We start from the raw sequence: 21,745 nt of genomic DNA on the forward strand, positions 1-21,745 counted from the left end.
CTGGTCACTGTGTGTGTGTGTGTGTGTGTGTGTGTGTGTGTGTGTGTGTGTGTGTGTGTGTGTCTGGCTCATGTGACCTGTTATAGCAAAGGTATGGTATGGCAAAGGTATCTGTTGGACCTCGTCCATCAACAATGAATGTTTCTTACAAAGTTGGCACTTCTGGCTTTTCAGTCGCGACATGATCTGTGAGAGCTGCGCGACTCGTACACGGAGAGTTTGTTCAGCAGGATACGTGACAGAAACGCGTTGTTTCCCAGCATGTCTGAACGGTACACATCATGATGTTCAGTTACTTTAGGTGTTTAAGGCGGTCGTGCACGAGTATCATCCCCAGAAGGGTTGACAGTAACGTCACAGCATCTGCTGAAAGTTCCTCAAACTATGCTGTCTGCTGTCTGCAGTGTGTGTGGTGTCCTGCAGTGAGTCGGACTTGTTTCAGACGGGTGCTTCTGTTGACTGATGACCTCTTGGTCACAGTGGGCGGTTCACACCCGAGTACTGCGTTAGCACTAGTGAGGCTGTGGTCCTCAGTCGACCGCCCACCGAGTGGATTTGCTGCCCCAAGTGAAGGAGTTCAAGTATCTCAGGGTTTTATCCACAGATGGGAGAAGGAAGAAGCAGGAGATGGTTGTGGAAGAGAGCTGAATGTGAAAGTGTGGATTTAACGTTGGATCGACCTCCCCACGCTCAGCCACAGTTAGTGTTGGACGGGCGATGAACAAGTCAGAGGTTTGGTGTTTGTGATGTGTTGTGTTTCTCCTGCATCCTGGGCCGTGTCTGTACATCACTTTTGTTCGTATCTAAGTCTGGAGCAACTTCAGATATTTCTTATTCAATCACCCACAGGGACACACAGTGAAGGTTCATGAAGCGTCAGTGTGTCGCTCAGCACACCTCTGTAAGCTTCAGAAGGAGCACCGGAGTATTTTTCACACAGCTGAGTGACTGAGTGGAAATGATGATGTTCAAAGTGAGCCTCCATGTTCCCCTGAGCTGTTCACGCCTCACACACACATTCTGATGAGCTGTCTGCACAAACACACCACAGTCCATAAAGCGTCGCGCACGTTAGGCTCAGGAATCTGTTTCCACGGCAGCGTGGCGAGGCAGATGAGAGGAGCGCTCGTTTCTTTCCTCTGTTTAAGTGTTGCCCTCTCACATCTCTGGAAGGCCAAATATTTGCCACAGCCGGGAAACATTCCTGGGCACTCCCTCGCTGACCGAGGCCAGCAACCATCTTAGCTTTTCCTCTTAAATGAAGTCATCACGGGTTGTCAGGGCCGGAGGCTTTCAGAATCCTAACTGTGGAAAAAACACAGCGGCTGGTTGGATACTGAGTCAGCCCGTGACAGACTGTAATGAGGTGAGTCACACGGAGTGAACCGTCAGGTCCTTCTAGCAGTTTTATTTCACAATCATGTGCTTTAAATGCTTTAAACTCCAAGTATCAGACACATGAAGTCTCGAACTGACCTGCTTCATCATTTTATTTTAAAGCCTGTAGAGCGCACACACACACACACACACACACACACACACACACACACACACACACACACACACTTACGATCATCCTTTTCACATTGCTGGTCGGGGAATAATTCAGCGGCTGTGTGGGAAGGTTTACTGGAATGCCTCACACACACGGACAGATGAATTTTATCATCCTCACTTGTTTTTGTCCTGAACAGAAGTGATGTTCTGAAGCTCTGAGGTCAAACAATACACGTGCTGCAGGTTTCTAGACTTCTTTGCAGTGTGTTCTGTTTGCAACAGTCAGAGCAATGGAGCGATTGTACCGGTACCACACCAGAAGGTCCCAGATTAAAACAGAGCCGATGTGCATGAAGAATATGTTTGGAAAAGGAGTTGTCTCTGGAACAATGGCTTTGGCTGTCAGCTTATTGATGCACCTGATTGCTTCATCATAAATGTCTCAATAATGGATGAGCTGAGGGCGTGTTCCTCCATTTAAACGTCCTTGTACATGCTGTATCTCACAAAAGTGAGAAAAAGTATTTTGTTATATCTTTTCATCACAACGTTGAAGATATGACACTTGATACAATGTAAAGTAGTCAGTGTGCAGCTTGTGTAACAGTGTCAACTTGCTGTCCGCTCAAAATAACTCTACACACAGACATTAATGAGGACAGCCCTAAGTGAAAATGGTACGGCTCCAAACAAACTCCAGGAGCTAGGCAGGAAGTGAAGTGTGCAACTACAACGCTACAAGTTTACAAACTCATCAGCTGATTTGGACCAAAGTAAACGAACTGTAGCTGTGAGAACGCCCTCGGACCTGATTGGTCGGGTCATTCATCATCTCTGACCAAACTGTCACTGACTTTAGAGCCCAAATAAAACTCAGGTCGCTTCTCGTCCACTCTCCTCCCACTGAGGTTGCTTTGATAATAACACATAAATACTTCTTTCCTCCTCCTGCTGTAACTGACCAACATCACAAAGTGCTGCTTGTGGGTTTCAGATGACTGTTGCTGTGCACTGTTGCTATATAAATAACATTGTGTCTGCATTTAGGTTCAATCCAAACTCCCAATTTGAGTTTTATCTTCTTTTCCGTTGCTGGGAATGGCTGGAAAGGCAGAGCACTGGAAAGGGTGTGGGCAGCAGCGGCTTGTTTCATTTAAAGCCACAAGTACAGAAACAGCCTCTGTGGGCGGGGCTAAAACAAGCGGCAGGAACCAGCTCTGGGGTGTACATGCTGGAGACATGTGGAGCTTCTGACTAGTTTAAAAAGGCTTTAACGGGACAACTTTCATACATGCTTGTGTGGATATTTAACCAAACAGTCTTCTCTCTTTTTCTTTCAGGGTTGAGTTCCAGAACAAGTTCTACTCGGGCCAGGGCTTCAAGTTTGTCCCCTTCTCGTTCGAGAGCATCCTGGAGGGAAGATTCGACGAGTGATCGGGCCTCGGCCCATCCAGCACAGTCTTCAGTGATCCCGTCCTGTGTTTGTGTGGCCGTGCATGAGCCCCAGTGCAGTGTTTTGTCTCCCCCTGGTGGCACTTTGTGAAGCTTTATTGTGTATGAGCTGTAGTTTAGTCCCTGTGAAGTGAAGCGTACTCCTGGGCTTATACCCACAAACCTGGTCTTTGCATTTAGACTGAAACACAGATATCACACAATCAGTCCAAACATTTTCACAAAGGTCAAATCAAGCTGAACAAAAGAATATTTTCATATGCAGCAGTTACGTGTATGCAGAGGTGCATCATCGGTCGCCCACAAGTTTATATACAATCAAACGTAAATAAATGATCGCGTCTCGCTGGATTTAAGGACATAAAGTCGTCTGTCTGTGTGACTGTCGTCATTAGTTCTCACATGCTGCTTACAGCTCACTGCTCCCTGGATCATCTTTCTATCCTTGGAGACCAGCTCCACCCGAGCTGCACCCGAGCTGAACCCGAGCCCCACCTGCTCTCATTCATCAGCTGCTGTGCTGCTTTCACACAGATGTGTGTAAAACCTGTGCTTACACTGTATTGTTTCTGTGAGGACACACCTCGCTCCAGTCGTCTGTGTTGCTCTTTGCAGGTAATCATTGAAATAATCTGATGGCAGCTTCGTATGTGAACGTGGAGCTTTGCCCTCTTTGGTGAACCCCAGCAGAAGGTTTCACACTAGCACTAAATCTGGCCCTAACATCGGGCGGCGCTGCGATCGCTCATTTACTCCCTAAATGATTTTAAACTGATTAAGCTCTGTATGAATATTTGGTTCCCCAGTGGTGGAGCACTACTCCGCTGTACATATGTCAGATCTCTTATCACATGGTACATCTCATGATAAATGCTTTGGCTTACTGGAAATACAGAATGTAGGTTTTGTAACTTTGACTCAGTGAGACAACATCCAGTCGGCTTTGTCAGATATTTTGCGATGTTTCTTTGCTCGATCACAACTGTGATCATTCCTGTAAGTGTCCATCTTACACAGTGACGAGGTTCTCACCGTTTGATTCTAACTTTTTAAACAAGCATTTGTTTTTAGTCCCCGTACATCACCTGTGATGCATTGTCACATACTTTGCCAGTTCAGTCACACATGCTCACATATCAAAGGAGACTTTATGCACATGCACGTCTCCATCTTTGAGAGTTTAGATCACAAACTAAGGCTGTTGTTGCACATGAAACAGCACGTTGAGCTGTTTGTTGCTGTGAGTCGAGCTGTTGCACTCTCAGGACTGATTCCACGCAGACCGTGATTATTGGGAGAGTTTTCACTGGGAACCCACTGAAGATCCTGCTCCTGCAGTGACAACACCTCAGCTGTGATGAGTGTTTTCACAGGTCACGTATTCCAGGATTAAAGCATCTTTAACAATGTGATATCAGCATTAGAATCATAATCTCATTGCAGCTTTTAAAGTGAATGTTTGGTTTGAATTAGTGTATGGCTGTAACCTGCTCCGTCTCTGTTTCCTGCTGTAAACCAGTTAAAGAGGGAACTGTCCAAACTCTGTACCGTCACCTCTGATTGTTTCAAAGCTTGGAAGATAATATCACATATAGACTTCAGGACTGTCCTTTGTTTCTTTAGCCTTTTATTTAATGGTTTGAAATCAGCGTCCAGCATCTCCAACTCCTGAGTATGTCTGAGATTTAAGGTTTAGTCAGCCGTTAGTCGGCATTCATGTTGGTTTGATCACCACAGCTGTTATTGAACTGGATTTTCATCATCCCTGTGTTTAGTTTTATGGGAACGTGTATTTGAAGTGCTGTAATGAACTCGTGTTTCCATTTGGATGAGAAAAAAATCAGACGTGCTGTTGATGTTGAACAGTGACAAGAAGTGTAAAGTGTTAATGTGTTAATAATAAACAGACACCTGGGGATTCATGCTGTGTGTGTGTGTGTGTGTGTGTGTGTGTGTGTGTGTGTGTGTGTGTGTGTGTGTGTGTGTGTGTGCGTGTGTTCTTTTGTAAATAGATGATAAGTCCGAACACTTTATTGTGATAGATTTCCGATTAGTTTCCGCCTTTCAACCAGACTAACAACTTCCTGTTGGGGTACATCACCATGGTGCCTTCACCTGCAATCGTAGGCGCTCCACAGCATCTTATAGGAAATAAGAAATCCTAATGATCCATCAGTTCTCTGTAAAATAAAACCAGCATTCCCAGAAAGTCACATAAACCTTAGAGAGTAGAAATGTCTGTTTTACACACAAGTTTTTGTGTTTTCCTCTCTGATGAACAGAAGTTGATCCTTATGATTAGCTTCATTCCTTGCTTTTGTTCCACCATACCACAGCAGGGCAACTTGTTGACTGTATATAAAGTTCCTCCATGCTGTCGGACCACAGATGTCACTGCAGGCTTTTTCTAAAGGAAAACGTCTTCTTTCAGCTGCTCCCTCTTGGCGTCTCCACAGCACATCATCTGCCTCCATCTCCCCCGTTCCAGCATCCTCCTTCCTCACATCAGCCCTCTGCGTGTCCTTCACTGCATCCATGAATCTTTCCCATAGGAAACATTCTTTTCTCCTGATTCTTATACTCTCCCCGAGCACTGAAACTTTGATGCAACATGCCTTATTCACACCCATTCACACTTTTTCTATGCAGTGGTGCTTTCTTTCTAGCGTCCACACTCTGATGGATGCATCAGAGACCGTTTACCACCGGGGTTAGTATCTTGGCCAAGGTTACTACAGCTTTGCATCGACTTCTTTACAGCGGCTCTCACTTCCTCCGCCTTCCTCTACACTTCCTGATTCATCCTCCTCTCCAATTGTCTTCCTTAATCAGCTCCTCCGGGAGCCTTTTTCAGCCCCCTTTACTTGTTAGTACGCTTCCATCTGCACATCCTTTCCAAATCTGCCTATCGACAAATGCCCGTCTCTCCTTGCTTTGTAAATAAAATGGCTAAGAATAGATGATTTTGTGGAAATCCACCACTGAAATAATTCTGGTCACATCTCAGTGATCACGTCTCTGCCTCAGGGTGTCACTGCTGAGCTCTCTCCTCATTTCACAACTGAAAACAGTTTCGGTTTCATTTCTACGCAGAGCTGCGGCTCGTTTTTCTGGCTACAAGGTATTTAAAAGTCTTCTTTTACCGAGCACCACTCATAACGTAACAATGTTGAATGTACATTTGAGCTTGTATGTAAAATGTGCAACAGCTGAACAGGTAAGAGGGCAGATACAGTCAGCAGGGAGTGGGCCGAACTGCGGGCCCAGCGTCGTTTCATTGGTTTCACATTTATATAATACATTTCCATCTGCAGTGTTTAATCACATAACATGCTTTGCGCTATCAAGCTATGAGTAATATCGGGCCAATGGCACAGTGTGGAGTATAACAGCTCACAGCATAGGATGCAAATATCTAATGGAAGTAGATGGCGTCCTGCGTATTTGTGCATCTTCATTCTACTGGATATAGTTTATCTGATGTCGGTATGTTTTAATATGACTCTATTTCTGCATGATCAAAGTCGACTTTGATCATGCTCCCGTTCTGTGGGTCCAGGTGAAATACAGAAACTAGCTGCTGCTGAGCTGTGTGAGTGAACAGGTGATGACATGAGCTTGGGCGCTAACTTTATTATCCAGCACAGTGTCGTGTTCGTAACTGAGCTGCCCAGCATTCATGTTGTTGTGTGTGTTCATGTGTTAAGACACTGTGGTCCACTCAGCCATGAGTCAGTGTGGAGACACAGAGGAGGGGGGCACACCATCTAAACATGCCAAGAGCATGGAAGCCTGCCTGGGCAATGAAGCTACGGGGTGAGACAAGAACTTCTTATACGGCATACAAACTAGTACTATTTCATTTTAAAATAATCCTGAGGCAATGCTCTGTGGGGGTCTCCCCCCATGGCAAACACAGTGAGCCATGTTGTAAAGGAAGTGGAGTAACCATGTGGGCTTCACCAAGTTATGTCCCTCTATGTATTTGTTTATCCAAAAAATCAGTTTTTAAAGCAAATGTTTACAAATAGAAAGTAAGTATAATAAAATCATTGACACATAATGACTGGATTTGATATCTTTGAAATTTAATATACAGTATGCTGTTTCCCTACCAGGATGCCGAAGCAGTTAGCAGGCTCTCCTCTGTCCAGCTCTATGTCCATGAAAAGTGACTGGTCTATGGACCCGCCTTTAAATTTCAAAGAAGGGAACCTCTCTGTTGACAAAAGGTAACATTTTGAAAGTCATAAAAGCAATCAGCCCTGCCTCTTTGTTTTCAAAAACATCACTAATGCTGCACCTAAGGGTTAAATGTCCACTCCATCAGGGACTTGTGAGCGTCTCATAGCACACTGCTGTCCTCACTCCTACACTTAGCTGATGTAAACTGTCAGTGTCCCGCCCACTTTACTGTTGTTCTGCATTTCATTTGGCTCAGTTAGTATTTCATTAATCCCACGTACACCTGTAGACACCTGTAGACCCTTTATCGTTACCTACTGGTCCGTGCTGTGCTGAATATGTGCCGATCAGAGGACAGATACCAGAAATAACTGTGTACATATTCAACTTTCAGTTTATTTATGCAGTGATCCATAGTGTTACTGACCATTACTGCATTTAATAATGTTAATTGTGGATGTGTGCACGTGTGCGCTCTCTTCGCAGAGTCAGGCAACAAAAGTCTGAGGTTCATAGCTGTCAGTCTGCTCAGCAGCATCAAACAACGTTGGACTCAGTTTTTATGGTGGGAAAGTCTAAAGCACATTTTCATCACTGTTCTGTTTCTAATTGGCTCAATGACATTCCCCTGACAGAGGAGAATATGTGCACAATGCATAAATAAATACATGCATAAATGCTGAAAGATAATTTCCTATAATATTGTCTTCCAGCTGCTTGAAGAGAACATCATCACTTTTGTGAAGAATGAGCTTAAAAGGTTTCAGAGGATTCTGCAGCGTTCCACCTGCCCAGAGAAGGACAGCGAGGATGAGGATGTGTTAGCTTCTAAGGCTGAAGAGCAGACATGGAGCACCAGGGAGGCTTTTGTGAAGATCACACTGGACTTTCTGAGGGGGATGAACCAGGAGGAGCTGGCTGTCTGTTTGCAGAGCAGTAAGGGCACTCCCACTGATGCAAAGTAGGGCTGGGCGATATGGCCTAAAATCCATATCGCAGTATAGGTTGAAGCATGTGCGGTAACGATATATATCACAATTTATTTTCTTCTGTATACCGTATTTTCCGCACTATAAGGCGCACTTAAAGTCCGTAAATTTTCTCAAAAATCAACAGTGTGCCTTACAATCCGGTGCGTCTCATGTATGAATTCTGGTTGTGCTCACTGACCTCAAACCGATTTCATGTGCTACACGGCGCTCAAAAATCTGTCAAAAATGTTGTAGTACGACTTTGGTAAGCTACGAAGCCGCACTGCTTGATGGATTGTTGGAGCATTACGGCTACTGTAGTCAGGAGCCTCGCAGAGTAATCTGGGTCCTAAACTCCGTCCACTTTAGGTCCCAAAGTCAAACAAACACTGCAGCATCACTGAGAGTTAAAAACTGTCTAAATTATTTCACCTTTAATAAAATGATCAGTGTTGCTGCTTTACCGGGTGTAACAATTAAGTTTAACATCCAGGCATCCATGAAAACAGAATTTATTAAATTCAACAGCGTTAGAAGTTAGCAGGAAGTTAGCTCGCTAGCTTCCACCTAAACATGCAGTGATGTTTGTAGGGTTACTGAAGTTGGGCTAGCTGGTATATAATGATGTGCTACGTGATTGCTAGCGACACAGCTATGTTAGCATATATAGCAGATATATATATATATATAAACACAGTGAAGCTGGAGGATGAACGCTAACTTTTTTCCAATCGATAAAAGTTAACATGAGGGTTCCCGATGGTTAGGGACAAATGCAATCGCATGGCAGGATGCTCTAAATGGACCAAACTTCAGTCAGGAGAACAACTGAGATAATCCATCCACAATACGAGGTTAGTCATTAATATACTGCAACAACATGGGAATAGAGCAGCTGCCAGAGAATTCAGCATTAATGAATCAATGGTACAGAAGTGGAGGAAGCACAGTTTTTGGCTTTCCTCATATTCCAAAAGTGCTTCATCTCTTCGCTATTACTGTCGCTGGCATAATTTGCAGATGATTTTTCTTGCAGCTGCTGCAATGCTTTTGACCAAAACAGGCACTTGATGACATCATCAGCATGCACTATCGCAGTAGAGCGGTATAGTCAAAATCCCTACCGTTGGTCAAATTCATATTGTTTCTACCATATACTGTTTATACCGCCCACCCCTAATGCAAAGCCTCAGTCTGTTGTGGGTGCACGTAGTCGTGTACAACGACTGGGATATGACACTATAACCCAGTGATTTCTCTGCGGCTAACGTACTATTTAATGAGTCTAAAAATAAGAAATCATCCACACGGTTAGTCATTGTCTGTACAAACATTACAAGTATATTTAAAAGTACTTGATGAGTCAATGTGACCTTTATTTCACAAAGCAAGTCATTAAGAAACGATTCTTGTTGTGATTTGGCACTGTATAGGTAAAACTGAATTGAATTAATTCCGCAGTGGAGGCATTGCTGAGCAACTTGGGCTTCTTATTTTGCCCAGTGATATTTGGCATACAGACTGAAGCAGCCAGCCCAAGAGAAGCACAGAGAAGCACAGAGAAGCACACAGCTGTCGTGGTTATCAAACAGATTATATTTTATCCTCTGCTAGAAAAGCCTCATATTTTAAATTTTGACCAGCTGTTCATTGTTCTGAAATTTTAACACCATCTCATTTGTTTTTTGTCCAACAGGAGTGGGTGCATCCATTTGCCAGGATAAACTCAAATTAAATCTTAGAAGGAAGTTCCAGCATTTGTTTGAGGGAATTACTAAAGTAGGAAACCCAACACCTCTCAATCAGATCTACACAGAGCTGTACATCACAGAGGGAGGGACCGGAGAGGTCAGTGACGAACATGAGGTCAGACAGATCGAAACAGCATCTAGACGACGTGCGAGGTTAGAAAAGACAATCGCCTGTAAAGACATATTTCAGCCGCTGCTGGGAAGAGATCAACCAGTCAGAACAGTGCTGACAAAGGGAGTGGCTGGTATTGGGAAAACGATATTAACACAAAAGTTCACTCTAGACTGGGCAGAAGGCAAAAACAACCAAGATATCCAGTTTACATTTCCATTCACTTTCAGGGAGCTAAATGGATTAAAGGAGGAAAAGTTCAGCTTGGTAGAACTCGTTCATCTCTTCTTCTCTGAAACAAAGGATGCAGAATTTTGCAGATTTGAAGACTTCCAGGTTGTGTTTATCTTTGACGGTCTAGATGAGTGTCGCCTTCCTCTGGACTTTCAAAATAATAAGATCCTAACTGATGTCACAGAGTCCACCTCAGTGGATGCACTGCTGACAAACCTTATCAGAGGAAAACTCCTTCCATCTGCTCGACTCTGGATAACCACGCGGCCTGCAATGGCCAGTCATATTGATCCTAAATGTGTTGACGTAATAACAGAAATCAGAGGGTTCACTGACTCGAAGAAGGAGGAGTACTTCAGGAAGAGTTTCAGGAATGAAAAGCAGGCCAGCAGGATCATTTCCCACATTAAAGCATCACAAAGCCTCCACATCATGTGCCACATCCCAGTCTTCTGCTGGATCACTGCTACGGTTCTGGAGGATGTGCTGAAAACCAAGAAGGGAGGAGAGCTGCCCAAGAACTTGACAGAGCTGTACATCCACTTCCTGGTGGTTCAGGCCAAAATGAAAAAGGTCAAGTATGATGGAGGAGCTGAGACAGATCCACACTGGAGTCCAGAGAGCAGGAAGATGATTGAATCTCTGGGAAAACTGGCTTTTGATCAGCTGCAGAAAGGAAACCTGATCTTCTATGAATCAGACCTGACAGAGTGTGGCATTGATATCAGAGCAGCCTCAGTGTACTCAGGAGTGTTCACACAGATCTTTAAAGAGGAGCGAGGACTGTACCAGGACAAGGTGTTCTGCTTCGTCCATTTGAGTGTTCAGGAGTTTCTGGCTGCTCTTCACGTCCATCTGACCTTCATCAACTCTGGAATCAACCTGCTGGAAGAGGAGCAAACAACCACTCAGATGTCAAAGCCTAATCAATATGAACTGAAACTCTTCTACCAGAGTGCCGTGGAACAGGCCTTACAAAGTCCAAATGGTTACTTGGACTTGTTTCTACGTTTCCTTTTAGGTTTGTCACTGCAGTCCAATCAGACTCTCCTACAAGGACTACTCAAAGAGACAGGCGTAAACTCACAGATAAACCAGGAAGTAGCCAAGTACATCAGGGAGAACATTGGGGAGAATCTGTCCCCAGAGAGAAGCATTAACCTGTTCCACTGTCTGAATGAGCTGAACGACCACTCTCTAGTGGAAAGGATCCAACAGTCGTTGACATCAGGAAATCTTTTCACGGTTAAACTATCCCCTGCTCAGTGGTCTGCTTTGGTCTTCATCTTACTGTCTTCAGAAAAAGATTTGAATGAGTTTGACCTGAGGAAGTACTCTGCTTCTGAAGAAGGTCTTATGTGGCTGCTGCCAGTGGTCAAAGCTTCCAGTAAATCTCTGTATGTTCATGCACGACCAGATAAGTCACTGTCACTTTAAATACTGTAAAGAAAGAGAAAAAATGATTAACTTCCTACTTGTTTTTTTCCTTACCCCATCAGGATGATTGGATGTAACCTTTTGAGCAGAAGCTGTAAAGCACTGTCCTCTGTTCTTAGCAAGTCCTCTAGTTTAAAAGAGCTGGACCTGAGTTACAACAACCTGCATGATTCAGGCATAAGGACAATGTTTGCAGATCTGGAGAAAAACTTTAAACTTGAGGTTCTCAGGTTGGTTTCAGAATTTTTACACTAAAATTGTATTATTTAAATATATAGGTTAGAAAATGAAACAGGGAAAGTCAGGAAACTGTTAATCTCCATAAGTTCATATGTGTATTTTCATACTTACCATTAATTTTTAGTGTGATGGCTGCACACTGAGACTCTTAAACTTTCAGCTGGATCCATTTAAACATTAAAGGCCACTCTGTGCTTTCAGGTCTAAACTTGGCCCCATAATCTAATAATGGCCAGATCAAAGTAAAAGCTTTACTCAGTGAATATTCTTGGTGCTAAATAGCATACAAATAGACTGATGATTATTTCTAATCCACGTTCTTTTGCTGCAGTTCGCACAATTTACAGGTCACACAGACAGACAGACAGACAGCCCAATAGATAGATTGATAGCTTGATAGATTATCTTAGGAAGAAGAAAAACATAGATCTTATTTTTTCTTAAAAGAACCACTGTATTACAGCAACCAAAAAACGTGATTCAATAAATCAAAATCTAAATTTTATATAATAAGAAGAATTCATTTCTGAAAAAACAAACAACAACCCCAAACAAACGCTGAATTACAGGTTTAATGTGGGTTCTTTACCTTTAACAGAAAAACACAGTAAATGGGGACATCAAGAGCTCAGAATAATCAATACTTAAATGTAATTGTATTTAATTAAATATAATTAAAGTATACATCTCAACAGGAACACTGAAATGAGGGGACTTCAGTTAATAAAATCAAATAGTGTTAAAAAAATGGCTAGATTCCCTGTTAGTGGTTTTAAAATAAATGGAGGCTGTGCTCTTCAAGATCATGTCCCTTAAAGGTCCGATGGTGTAATGTCCAAATACCTCGGAACAATTATAGATTCCAAACTGAACTTTGAAACAAACTGAGAAGCTTAGTCATGTTTCACAACGCTGTCTTATTTCCACCTTAATAAACCATGATGATTTCATTTAACGTGATTTTAAATCAAATTGTGAAACAGAGGAGGCATTTTTGGTTTTATTTATTTCTTCATTATGCAATATTATGCTTTTCTGTTATCTCTGTTTGTATTGAAAATGTATAGTGTCGATGAATGACACCATAGTAACCTGAACCTACCCCTGAATGAATAAATCTATATTCAAATATTTTTCAATAATTCTCATTAGTACGAGCTGAAATTTGTTTTGTTTTTTTTCTGTATTTTTTTTTATTCCACATTTCTGATGAATGCTCAATATTATGTCTTCAGGCTAAATGGCTGCGAGCTTTCATGGAGAAGCTGTAAAACTCTCTCCAGAGTTCTCAGCAGTCAGTCCTCTACTCTGGAAGTGCTGGATCTAAATAATAATGAGTTGACGGATTTAGCAGTCACGTATCTCTTCACGCCACTTGAGAGTCAACTGTGTACACTGAAGATTGTCAGGTAAGAGCTTTTCAACAACATGTGACAACATTCATATTCAAATCAGCACTTCTGAACCTGTGGTGCCTAACATTCAGAATCTGAAGGGTCTAGTTTGTCCTGAAAATTCTATTTTGCTGGATTTCTTATAAATTTTACTGAATTCTTTTTTTTCTTCAGGCTGGGTGGCTGTAGCCTGTCGAATGAAAGCTGTGAAGCTCTTGCTTCAGTCCTCAGTTGCCAGTCATTCAGTATGATAGAGCTGGACCTGAACAATAATGACCTGCAGGACTCAGGAGTGGCGCTGCTGTCTTGTGGATTGAAGAGTCCTCAGTGCAAACTTGAAACTCTCAGGTTAGATAAGAATATGCTTTTGTTTTTTGTTATTTCAAGTTTTTTAATGTTGTCATATCACACATTTTCTACAGTTAATGCAAAATTTCAAACAGATAAACCCAATGATGTTGAAATGTTTACAGCTTGTCAGGTTGTCTGATAACAAAGAAGGGTTGTGCTTCGTTGAGCTCAGCACTGAGTTCAAACCCTTCTCATCTAAGAAAGCTGGATCTGAGTTATAATCACCCAGGACCCACAGGAGTGACGCTCTTCTCTGCTGCACTGCAGGATCCACACTGCAGATTGGACTCTCTAAGGTAGGAAGACAGGTGCTCGTAACCTTATTCAAATTAAGACTTCAGAAACCAACCTATGGATACTACAAGCAACCTGTCAGTCACATGTAAAAACATTTTTGGTTACCCTAACTGGAGCAAGAGTGTACAAAACAAACATCATGTTCTATTTAATACAAGTGACTGAGGCTATAAACCCATCAGAAAAGTCTTTACCAAGGTCAAACAATACCATAGCCACCCACTCAATCCAGTTCAGTTCAACTTTATTTACATAACCCCAAATCACAACAACAGTTGTCTCAAAGCGCTTCATATTGTAAGGTGAACACCCTACAAAAATCAACAAACAAACCCTTATTGGCAAGCACTTGGCAACAGTGGGAAGGAAAAACTTTAACTTTAACAGGAAGAAACCTTCAGCAGAAGCAGGCTCGGGGGAGGCGGGGCCATCTGTTGGGGTGAGGGGAGGGAGACAGGACAAAGACACGCTGTGGAAGAGAGCCAGAGATGAATCATAACTAACCATTAAATGCAGAGAGGTGTATAAACATTTAGAGATTTGGAAGAGGGGAGTGAAGAAGCCCACGGAGGCCTCGGCCCATTGCACTGTAACTAAGGGAGAGTTCGGAGTCACCTGATCCAGCCATTAGTTTATGCTTTAGCAAAAATGAAAGTTTGAACCTTAATCTTCAAAGTCGAGAGGTTGTCTCTCTCTCCCAAATCCACAATTCGTTCCACAGAAGAGGGGCCTGAAAACTGAAGGCTCTGCCTCCCATTCTACTTTTAAATACTCTAGGAACAACAAGTAGGCCTGCAGAGCGAGAGCCAAGTGCTCTAATAGGGTGATATGGTACTACAAGGTCATTAAGATAAGATGGGGCCTGATTATTTAAGACCTTGTATGTGAGGAGCAGGATTTTGAATTCTGGATTTAACAGGAAGCCATTTTGGATTAGCTGAAGGCTTTTCAGGGAGTTTTTAGGACTTCCTGATAATAATGAATTACAGTCGTCCAGCCTGGAAGTAATAAATCAGATTTTTTTAGAGGACAGAATACTGTTCTGAGATGCAAATTTTTAGCTAGTCAAGCACATCGTGTCTTGCTTATCCTCCAAACTCAGCTAAACAAAACCAACGAATGTATGAAAACATTTTCATGTCTCTTTGTTTGAATTATTATTCCAGGCTGGACAGCTGCGGAGCTCAACGATTGAAACCAGGACTGAGGAAATGTAAGTGTTTTTAGCTTGATTAATGAAGCTAAAATGAGCTTATGTGTATATATATATATATATATATATATATATATATATATATATATATATATATATATATATATATATACATATACATACACCGAGTGTCATTCATCTAAAGAAAAGACAGATCTATGACCTGGACTTTGTGAAGGTTTAAATACATTTATGATCAAACTTGATTATGTAGAGTTTGTATCATTTCTTTGATGCCTACCAAATGTCTTTGAACTCTGTTAGCTCACAGTTAAAAGATTTGTTTCATGTTTTAGCACCGATGTGTTGTTATCACATTTCTTAATATTAAGTTGGCAAAAAGATTTTACCTTTTAAGATTTTATGCCTTAAACTTGCTGACTTGCAGTACATTTACTAATTGTTTATCTGAAGCTGTAGTATAAAATAATTTGATATAACAATGGATTAATTTGCTCTGGGTCATGTGATCTGCGTGGTGATGCAGTCATGTGATGTGACTGGCATCAGTGCTTGGCTCTGTGGACGGTTCTGACGGTTCTGTTTTCATTTTGATCTGCCGTCAGACGCCTGTGAACTCAAAATGGACCCGAACACAGTACACAGGAACCTTTACCTGACAGAAAACAACATTGTGACAGATGACGACGAGGAATGGCTGTATCCAGATCACTCTGAGAGGTTTGAGTGCTGGTACCAGCTGATGTGTACACGTGGCCTGACTGGTCACTGTTACTGGGAGGTGGACTGGAGTGGGCTGGTATCTATAGGAGTGACTTACAGAGGGATTAAAAGGAGTGGTGATGGTATTGACAGTCGTATTGGTGGGAACAACATCTCCTGGAGTCTGGACTGTTCTGCTGACAATTATTCTGCATGGCATAATAACTCAGTCCGGATCATAGATAGCCCTGCTCCCTCCACTGAAACGAACAGAGTGGGAGTGTATTTGGACTGGTCTGCTGGCACTGTATCCTTCTACAGAATCATTTTTGATACACCAACACACATCCACACGTTCCACTGCAGCTTCACCGAACCTCTTTATCCTATCTTCAGGATACGGTCAGAGTTCACCTATGGTGTTTACAACTCTGTGTCTCTATGTCAGATGGATGCAGAAGACTAGAGACAAACTGCTTTCCTTACACGTTTATTTGAAGCATTTTATAATTTGAAGATAACTGACAAACATGGACTATAATGGACTATAACAGACACAAAGTTTTACATCTTGGTTTGGCAGCTGCAAGTCCTGTAAGAAGCAACAACTGAATAGCATTGTTAAGACTGCCAGGAGGATTGTTGGTGCCCCTCTCTCGCCTCTGGAGGAGATCTACAAACAGGGCCGCATACACAGAGCTATCTCCATCATCAGAGACCCCCACCACCCGTCTCATGGCCTGTTCTTCCTCCTGCCGTCTGGCAAGAGGTACAGGAGCATCAGCTGCAGAACCACCAGGATGCTGGAAGGCTTCTTTGCACAAGCTGTGAGACTGATAAATGGACTGTGCCCCCTCCCCATCCACTCAGCTACTCACACAGCTACACTGTAAGATCCACAATCGGACTGTGATGCCCCCTATCTGCACGCACACACACACACACACACACACACACACACACACACACACACACACACACACACACACACACACACACACACAATATACTCCCCAGATACACACACTACTTACTTTAACAACCCCCTTCTGTGAAAGGGCTGCTGCTACCTGTATGAGTGTGACTGTTTAGACTTGTGTTTGTTTTAGAATTTAGATTTTATGTTCTTTATCCCCATTTATTGTTACGATTTTTTACTGCTCTTTTTAAAACTTTTTCTTTTTTAAATTGTATTGACTATTGCACTGTAGAGGCTGGTGAGAAACAGTATTTCAGCCTGGGTAACACCAATGACAATAAACGTGAAACTAATAGACTATAAAGATGGAAAATTAAGGAGAAGAGCATTACAGGACATCCAGGCCTTTATACGTTTAATACATGCCTGTATTGCTGTTTGTATCACTTGGCTTCATGTATAAATAAAGAGAAGGGTATTATCTGCACTGTTTTCAATGACACAGCCTAAGGGAATCATGTATGCTATAAAAACTGTTGGTCGCAGCAGAGAACCTAGTGAAACTTCACACCAACTCTTTTGAAGAAGAGGACTCCCTATTTACTTGAATAAACTGTAAATTATCAGATCGTTATGATTCACTCATGTGTAGCTTAAATGCTGAAATAAATCTGTCTTGGACCATTGTCAGAGCTGTTTGTTGCTGTACGTCTTATTTGCTAAATGCAACAAAATATGGTATTACTCTAATGACATGGCAAAATTAAAATACTAAATAATCATTTTTAAAAATCCATTGCAGAGAAGTTACATTTGGTCAAAGATTTAAATTATTTCCACTTATTAGTGATACTGAAGGACCCGTCCCATCCTGGCAACAAACTGTTCCAACTTCTGCAATCTGGTAGAAGGTTCCGCATCTTCCGGGCAAGGACAGAGAGACTCAAGAGGAGCTTCTATCCCCAAGCCATCCGTGCCCTAAACACACACACCCGCCCTCTCACATCATCTATAATTGACTGAGACAGGACTCTTCCAGACACTCTAAACCAAGGCACAATGTACATTTCAATTCCTTTAATTTTAAATATGTTTATATTGTCTATCCTGTAAAATAGTCAGATGTCTATTCATATTAATGTACAGAATTCACCTGCTTGCTGCTACTACTGCACATTCACCCAGTGTATATACTATATGTGTATGTATATATATATATATATATATAATGTTCTTCCTCTACACACCCCCACCAATTTTTGCACATGTCGAGGAGCGTGTCAGGCTACATTTCACTGTGTGTTATACTTGTATAACTATGCATGTGACAAATAAAGAACCTTGAACCTTGAACCTTACAGTGAAGGCTGTTTCATCTCATTGTAAGGCTTAAGAACGTGACACATCAGCTTATTGATATTTCTAATAAATAGACATTATTTTGGTAGGTCGCTGACCCCTGCTGTCTCAGTCTGCTTTGCCACTGATGCAGTGGACAAACATGACAGGCAGGGGGCGCTGAGGTAGAACTTGAAACATTTTAACAACAATAAAAAGATGCACATTTAACACGATCATTTCAAACCATGTGACATTCAAACGGTGATTGGTTACATTCAAAGGTTGGAATTTACCTTTAAAACAAGGAAATAAAACTAAGGTTACAACGTCATCAAAGCTGTGCGTTACAGAGCTGATTCAGTCACAGTCCTCATAAGTTTTATTTCCTGTTGAAATGAAGTCAGAGCAGACAAACACGGGCTGATCCCGACATCGACGACAAACTGCTCGTCGTATTCATTATTTTGAAAGGTTTGACCGGAACAGCCTTCTTGACCGTGGTTAACCCGGTGCGGGTCTGACGTGAGTGCGTCGTTTGTGGAGTGTTTGGCTAACCCTCACTCGGGGCACAGAGTGTAACTCTGCCGGTGGAGGGGGCTTTTTCTACCGTCAGGCTAGCCGAGAGCCGTCGGAGCGGAGGCACACCGGGGAAAGACGACGAGACGGGTCCAGGTGCTGTTTACCGTCCAACAAACCCGGGATCGTTTGTGTTGCAGTGGCGCTTTCCTGGTGTTTCCTGTGGTAAACGCGTGTGCTCTGATGTTTCACGGTAAGTTGGTGCGAAGCCCCGGTGCCTGTGCTCCTCCACCATGCCAGACTCCACTTTAAAATCTTCCCATTTAAGGAGCGCTTGTTGTAGCACAAGAAGTTCACGCGCGTGGCGCAGGAGACACGAAAGTCTGCCTGTTTACGGCTCTTCTCGGATGTTCCCAGTGGTTCACAGCTGGAGGGGTTTATTCGCCGAGCTAACACTGAACGACTTCTTTACTGAGCACGTTTACAGACGGACGACGTCCGTGGCTGGTTTGTGACACAAGGATCACAGCAGGCGTGAAAGGCAGGGTTTGCATGTAGGTGCTGAGCTCTGCTGTGATGTGTGGTTTGGACAAAGAGACTGAAGATGCTCACGTTTTCACTGGGCGTGATGGACAGGGTTGGAGGCAGAGAGGGTTTGGACATGTGCAGTGGAGGGACACCGAGCTGCTGGTGACTCTTACAGAGAACAGCAGAAAGAAGACAACGGGGTACAATGACTGAATGCACTGACATTGAAATATGCAAACATAATGGCTTTATTCAGCACAGCTTCAGTAATGTTTAGCTGTGGGCTTTGGGGAGGCCAGTCCCTGACTGATTTATATCCAGGGTTGGTTTTGCTGCACAGTCCAAACATGAAGGTGCTTCGATCATTTGGTGACTCTAGATCACCCTGAGGTGGATCAGTGGAAGATGATGGATGAAAAAATGATTTATTAGTTTTGTCTGACCATCTTCCCTCTGAATGTCCCATTTAACACTATTATAAAAGAAAACCATCAAAAGGAGCCAGTCTTCACATTAGAAGGCCAAGTCCTCTCCATCTGTGCTGGGGAATTTCATGTTGTTGTGGATGGTCGTCAGTTCTGTTGTCCCAAGGTGCTTTATAGAGTAAGATAGAGGGAACCCCGGTCCCTTGTGACTTGGTGACAGTGGGATAAAAGACGTCCCCTTTATCAGGTCGGTCTCTGGTGGAAGCAGGCTCGGTGCCATCTGCCACAGCAGGCTGGAGAAGTAAAGAGAAGACGTGAGCAACGCTGAAAGGTGTTCCTCTGTACTGAAAGGGTTTTGGGATACAGTTGTTGCTTTGCTGTCTGCACACACATGCTGTATATTATTGTCTGAAGAGCAGCTGCTGCTGAGTACAGCAGTCTGTGTGCAGCGAGCCTCTCAGATCATGCACTCTGATTTTGTTGGTAAATGCTGGATTGCCCTGACTCTGTAGGACTGCAGTCGAACCGCTTCAGATGGGGGCTGGCAGCAAATCCCGTTCACCATTTTGCAACTAAGTGAGTCCCTTTGCATGGAGGAGAATCCAGTAGTGGAAACAGATGTGCGCATTCATTGGAGAACCAGGCGAGCTCAATCCAGCTGTGAAATGGAGGATTAAAAGGCAAAGCACTTAGTAAGTCCTTCACACAGAAAATATCATATAAAATATAGAAAGTGACACGTGCAAAAGTAATGTCCTGTTTTAATGAAGGGGCATGGCAGAGACGTGTGGCTGTGCAAGCATTTTAGGCATTCAAACGGAGGGAAGCGTCTCTGCAGCAGTGACAAAGTCCTGGTCTGGGGCTCAGGTGGACCTGCATTCAAAACAGGTGGAAAAGACTGCATCAGGAACACTTTGGAAAACAGCAACCGCAGCTGCCCCCACTCACGTACGACGGGATGAAGTGAAGCAGAGAACGGTCCTGTGCTCTGACTCTCTGGCTTAAAGAGGAGAAGTGGCGATCGTGGCTCAAGAGTTGGGAGTTCGCCTTGTAATCAGAAGGTTGCCGGTTCGAAGCCCCAGCTCAGACAGTCTCGGTCGTTGTGTCCTTGGGCAAGACGCTTCACCCGTTGCCTACTGGTGGTGGTCAGAGGGCCCGGTGGCGCCAGTGTCCGGCAGCCTCGCCTCTGTCAGTGCGCCCCAGGGTGGCTGTGGCTACAATGTAGCTGCCATCACCAGTGTGTGACTGGATATGTAAAGCGCTTTGGGGTCCATAGGGACTAGTAAAGCGCTATATAAATACAGGCCACTTTTATTAGCACACAGTTTGACACCAGCTTCGGTGGGGGTGGGGTCTCAGGCGGGGGCACCTATAACATTATGCACATATTCCAGCAGCACAGCTCTGTAGGATCCATCCTGTCATCCACTGAAAACACTGAATTATAAAAAGGAAAAATGATGGAAACATCAAACAGCTGATTACAGCACAACATGTAACGTGTCCTGATCATTGGGTTCTGCTTTTTCTTCTCAGTGTTGCAACTTCTGTAATAAATCACGTGTGGTTGGCAGAGGTTCGCCGTCTTCATCCCCACAGTCTGATCATGTTTGTAGCTTATACATTTGAAATAGCTTAGGCTTTTAGCAGAGCGTCAGCTGGACCCGTGTTGTTGCAGGTGACGTTGTGCTGCTGTTAAACTGAGGGTTTGGGATGAATGTGCCTCTCCACACGCTGTTGAATCTTCCTGTTTCTATGCAGGACTCGTCGCTGTGATCTGATGATGGGACAGGGTGCTGCTGGGAGTGACTGCAGCCCTGGAGGCTGATGAATCTGCTCCATCAGCCAGTCAGGATGCACATAGCTTCAGTCGGGGTCAGCAAGTTCTGCTTCCTGTTTTCTCTCGCGTTCTGCGGCCTCCTGCTCCTGCTCATTCCAGCTCTCCGGCCCCCTGCACGCCAGGTGGAGCTGCCTAAGCCCCGACCCCAGGTCAGACCTGCCCAGGTGGGGACGTCACACCAAGTCAGGGTTCCAGCAGGTTTTTTACATGTTGGGGACAAAGAAATAACGGCAGGTCTTAACAGGAGCTCAGAGGGGCTGGGGAAACCCATCAAAACTGAAATTAGCATTAACAGCAGTCCCAAAACAGGAAAGGGTGTCAGAAGAATCCCTGAGAGAGGCGTTGGTGGACCTCGAGAGTATAAGTCACGTGACAAGTT

At 43.5% G+C, this 21,745-nt stretch overlaps 3 protein-coding genes across 9 annotated transcripts in view; all 3 read left to right on the forward strand.

Annotated features, from left to right (window-relative positions):
* The window catches only part of LOC308390813 (V-type proton ATPase 116 kDa subunit a 1-like), a 28,706-nt gene extending 23,845 nt beyond the window's left edge, over nucleotides 1–4,861 (forward strand). For all 4 annotated transcript variants that reach the window (XM_080873102.1, XM_080873103.1, XM_080873104.1 and 1 more), the window contains one exon: nucleotides 2,838–4,861. In XM_080873102.1, coding sequence (XP_080729228.1) covers nucleotides 2,838–2,931 — 94 coding nt within the window. In that variant the 3' untranslated portion in view covers nucleotides 2,932–4,861. The remainder of the gene's footprint in view (nucleotides 1–2,837) is intronic.
* Nucleotides 4,862–5,764: 903 nt separating this feature from the next.
* On the forward strand, nucleotides 5,765–16,802 carry LOC308390189 (protein NLRC3-like). Of its 3 annotated transcripts, XM_080871909.1 has the most exons (12): nucleotides 5,765–6,070; nucleotides 6,657–6,765; nucleotides 7,068–7,181; nucleotides 7,621–7,699; nucleotides 7,848–8,070; nucleotides 9,802–11,599; nucleotides 11,702–11,869; nucleotides 13,115–13,288; nucleotides 13,448–13,621; nucleotides 13,747–13,920; nucleotides 15,088–15,134; nucleotides 15,701–16,802. In XM_080871909.1, the coding sequence occupies exons 2-12, from the start codon at nucleotides 6,677–6,679 to the stop codon at nucleotides 16,261–16,263; spliced, it is 3,603 nt and encodes a 1,200-aa protein (XP_080728035.1). In that variant the 5' UTR covers nucleotides 5,765–6,070; nucleotides 6,657–6,676; the 3' UTR covers nucleotides 16,264–16,802. The 3 variants fall into 3 exon arrangements, with proteins under 3 accessions (XP_080728035.1, XP_080728036.1, XP_080728037.1); XM_080871910.1 differs by lacking the exon at nucleotides 6,657–6,765; XM_080871911.1 differs by lacking the exon at nucleotides 6,657–6,765 and having other exon boundaries at nucleotides 6,044–6,070; nucleotides 7,049–7,181.
* Nucleotides 16,803–18,156: 1,354 nt separating this feature from the next.
* Nucleotides 18,157–21,745, forward strand: part of rfng (RFNG O-fucosylpeptide 3-beta-N-acetylglucosaminyltransferase) — a 30,336-nt gene continuing 26,747 nt past the window's right edge. Inside the window, exons 1-3 of one of the 2 annotated variants that reach the window (XM_080871913.1) lie at nucleotides 18,157–18,826; nucleotides 20,039–20,218; nucleotides 21,288–21,745. The exon at nucleotides 21,288–21,745 is cut by the window's right edge and continues 103 nt beyond it. In XM_080871913.1, coding sequence (XP_080728039.1) covers nucleotides 21,354–21,745 — 392 coding nt within the window. In that variant the 5' untranslated portion in view covers nucleotides 18,157–18,826; nucleotides 20,039–20,218; nucleotides 21,288–21,353. The remainder of the gene's footprint in view (nucleotides 18,827–20,038; nucleotides 20,219–21,287) is intronic. The other variant, XM_080871912.1, reaches the window with a different exon arrangement.

This window comes from Rhamphochromis sp. 'chilingali' (assembly GCF_963969265.1).
Source record: "Rhamphochromis sp. 'chilingali' genome assembly, chromosome: 22".
Taxonomy (NCBI): Eukaryota; Metazoa; Chordata; class Actinopteri; order Cichliformes; family Cichlidae; genus Rhamphochromis; species Rhamphochromis sp. 'chilingali'.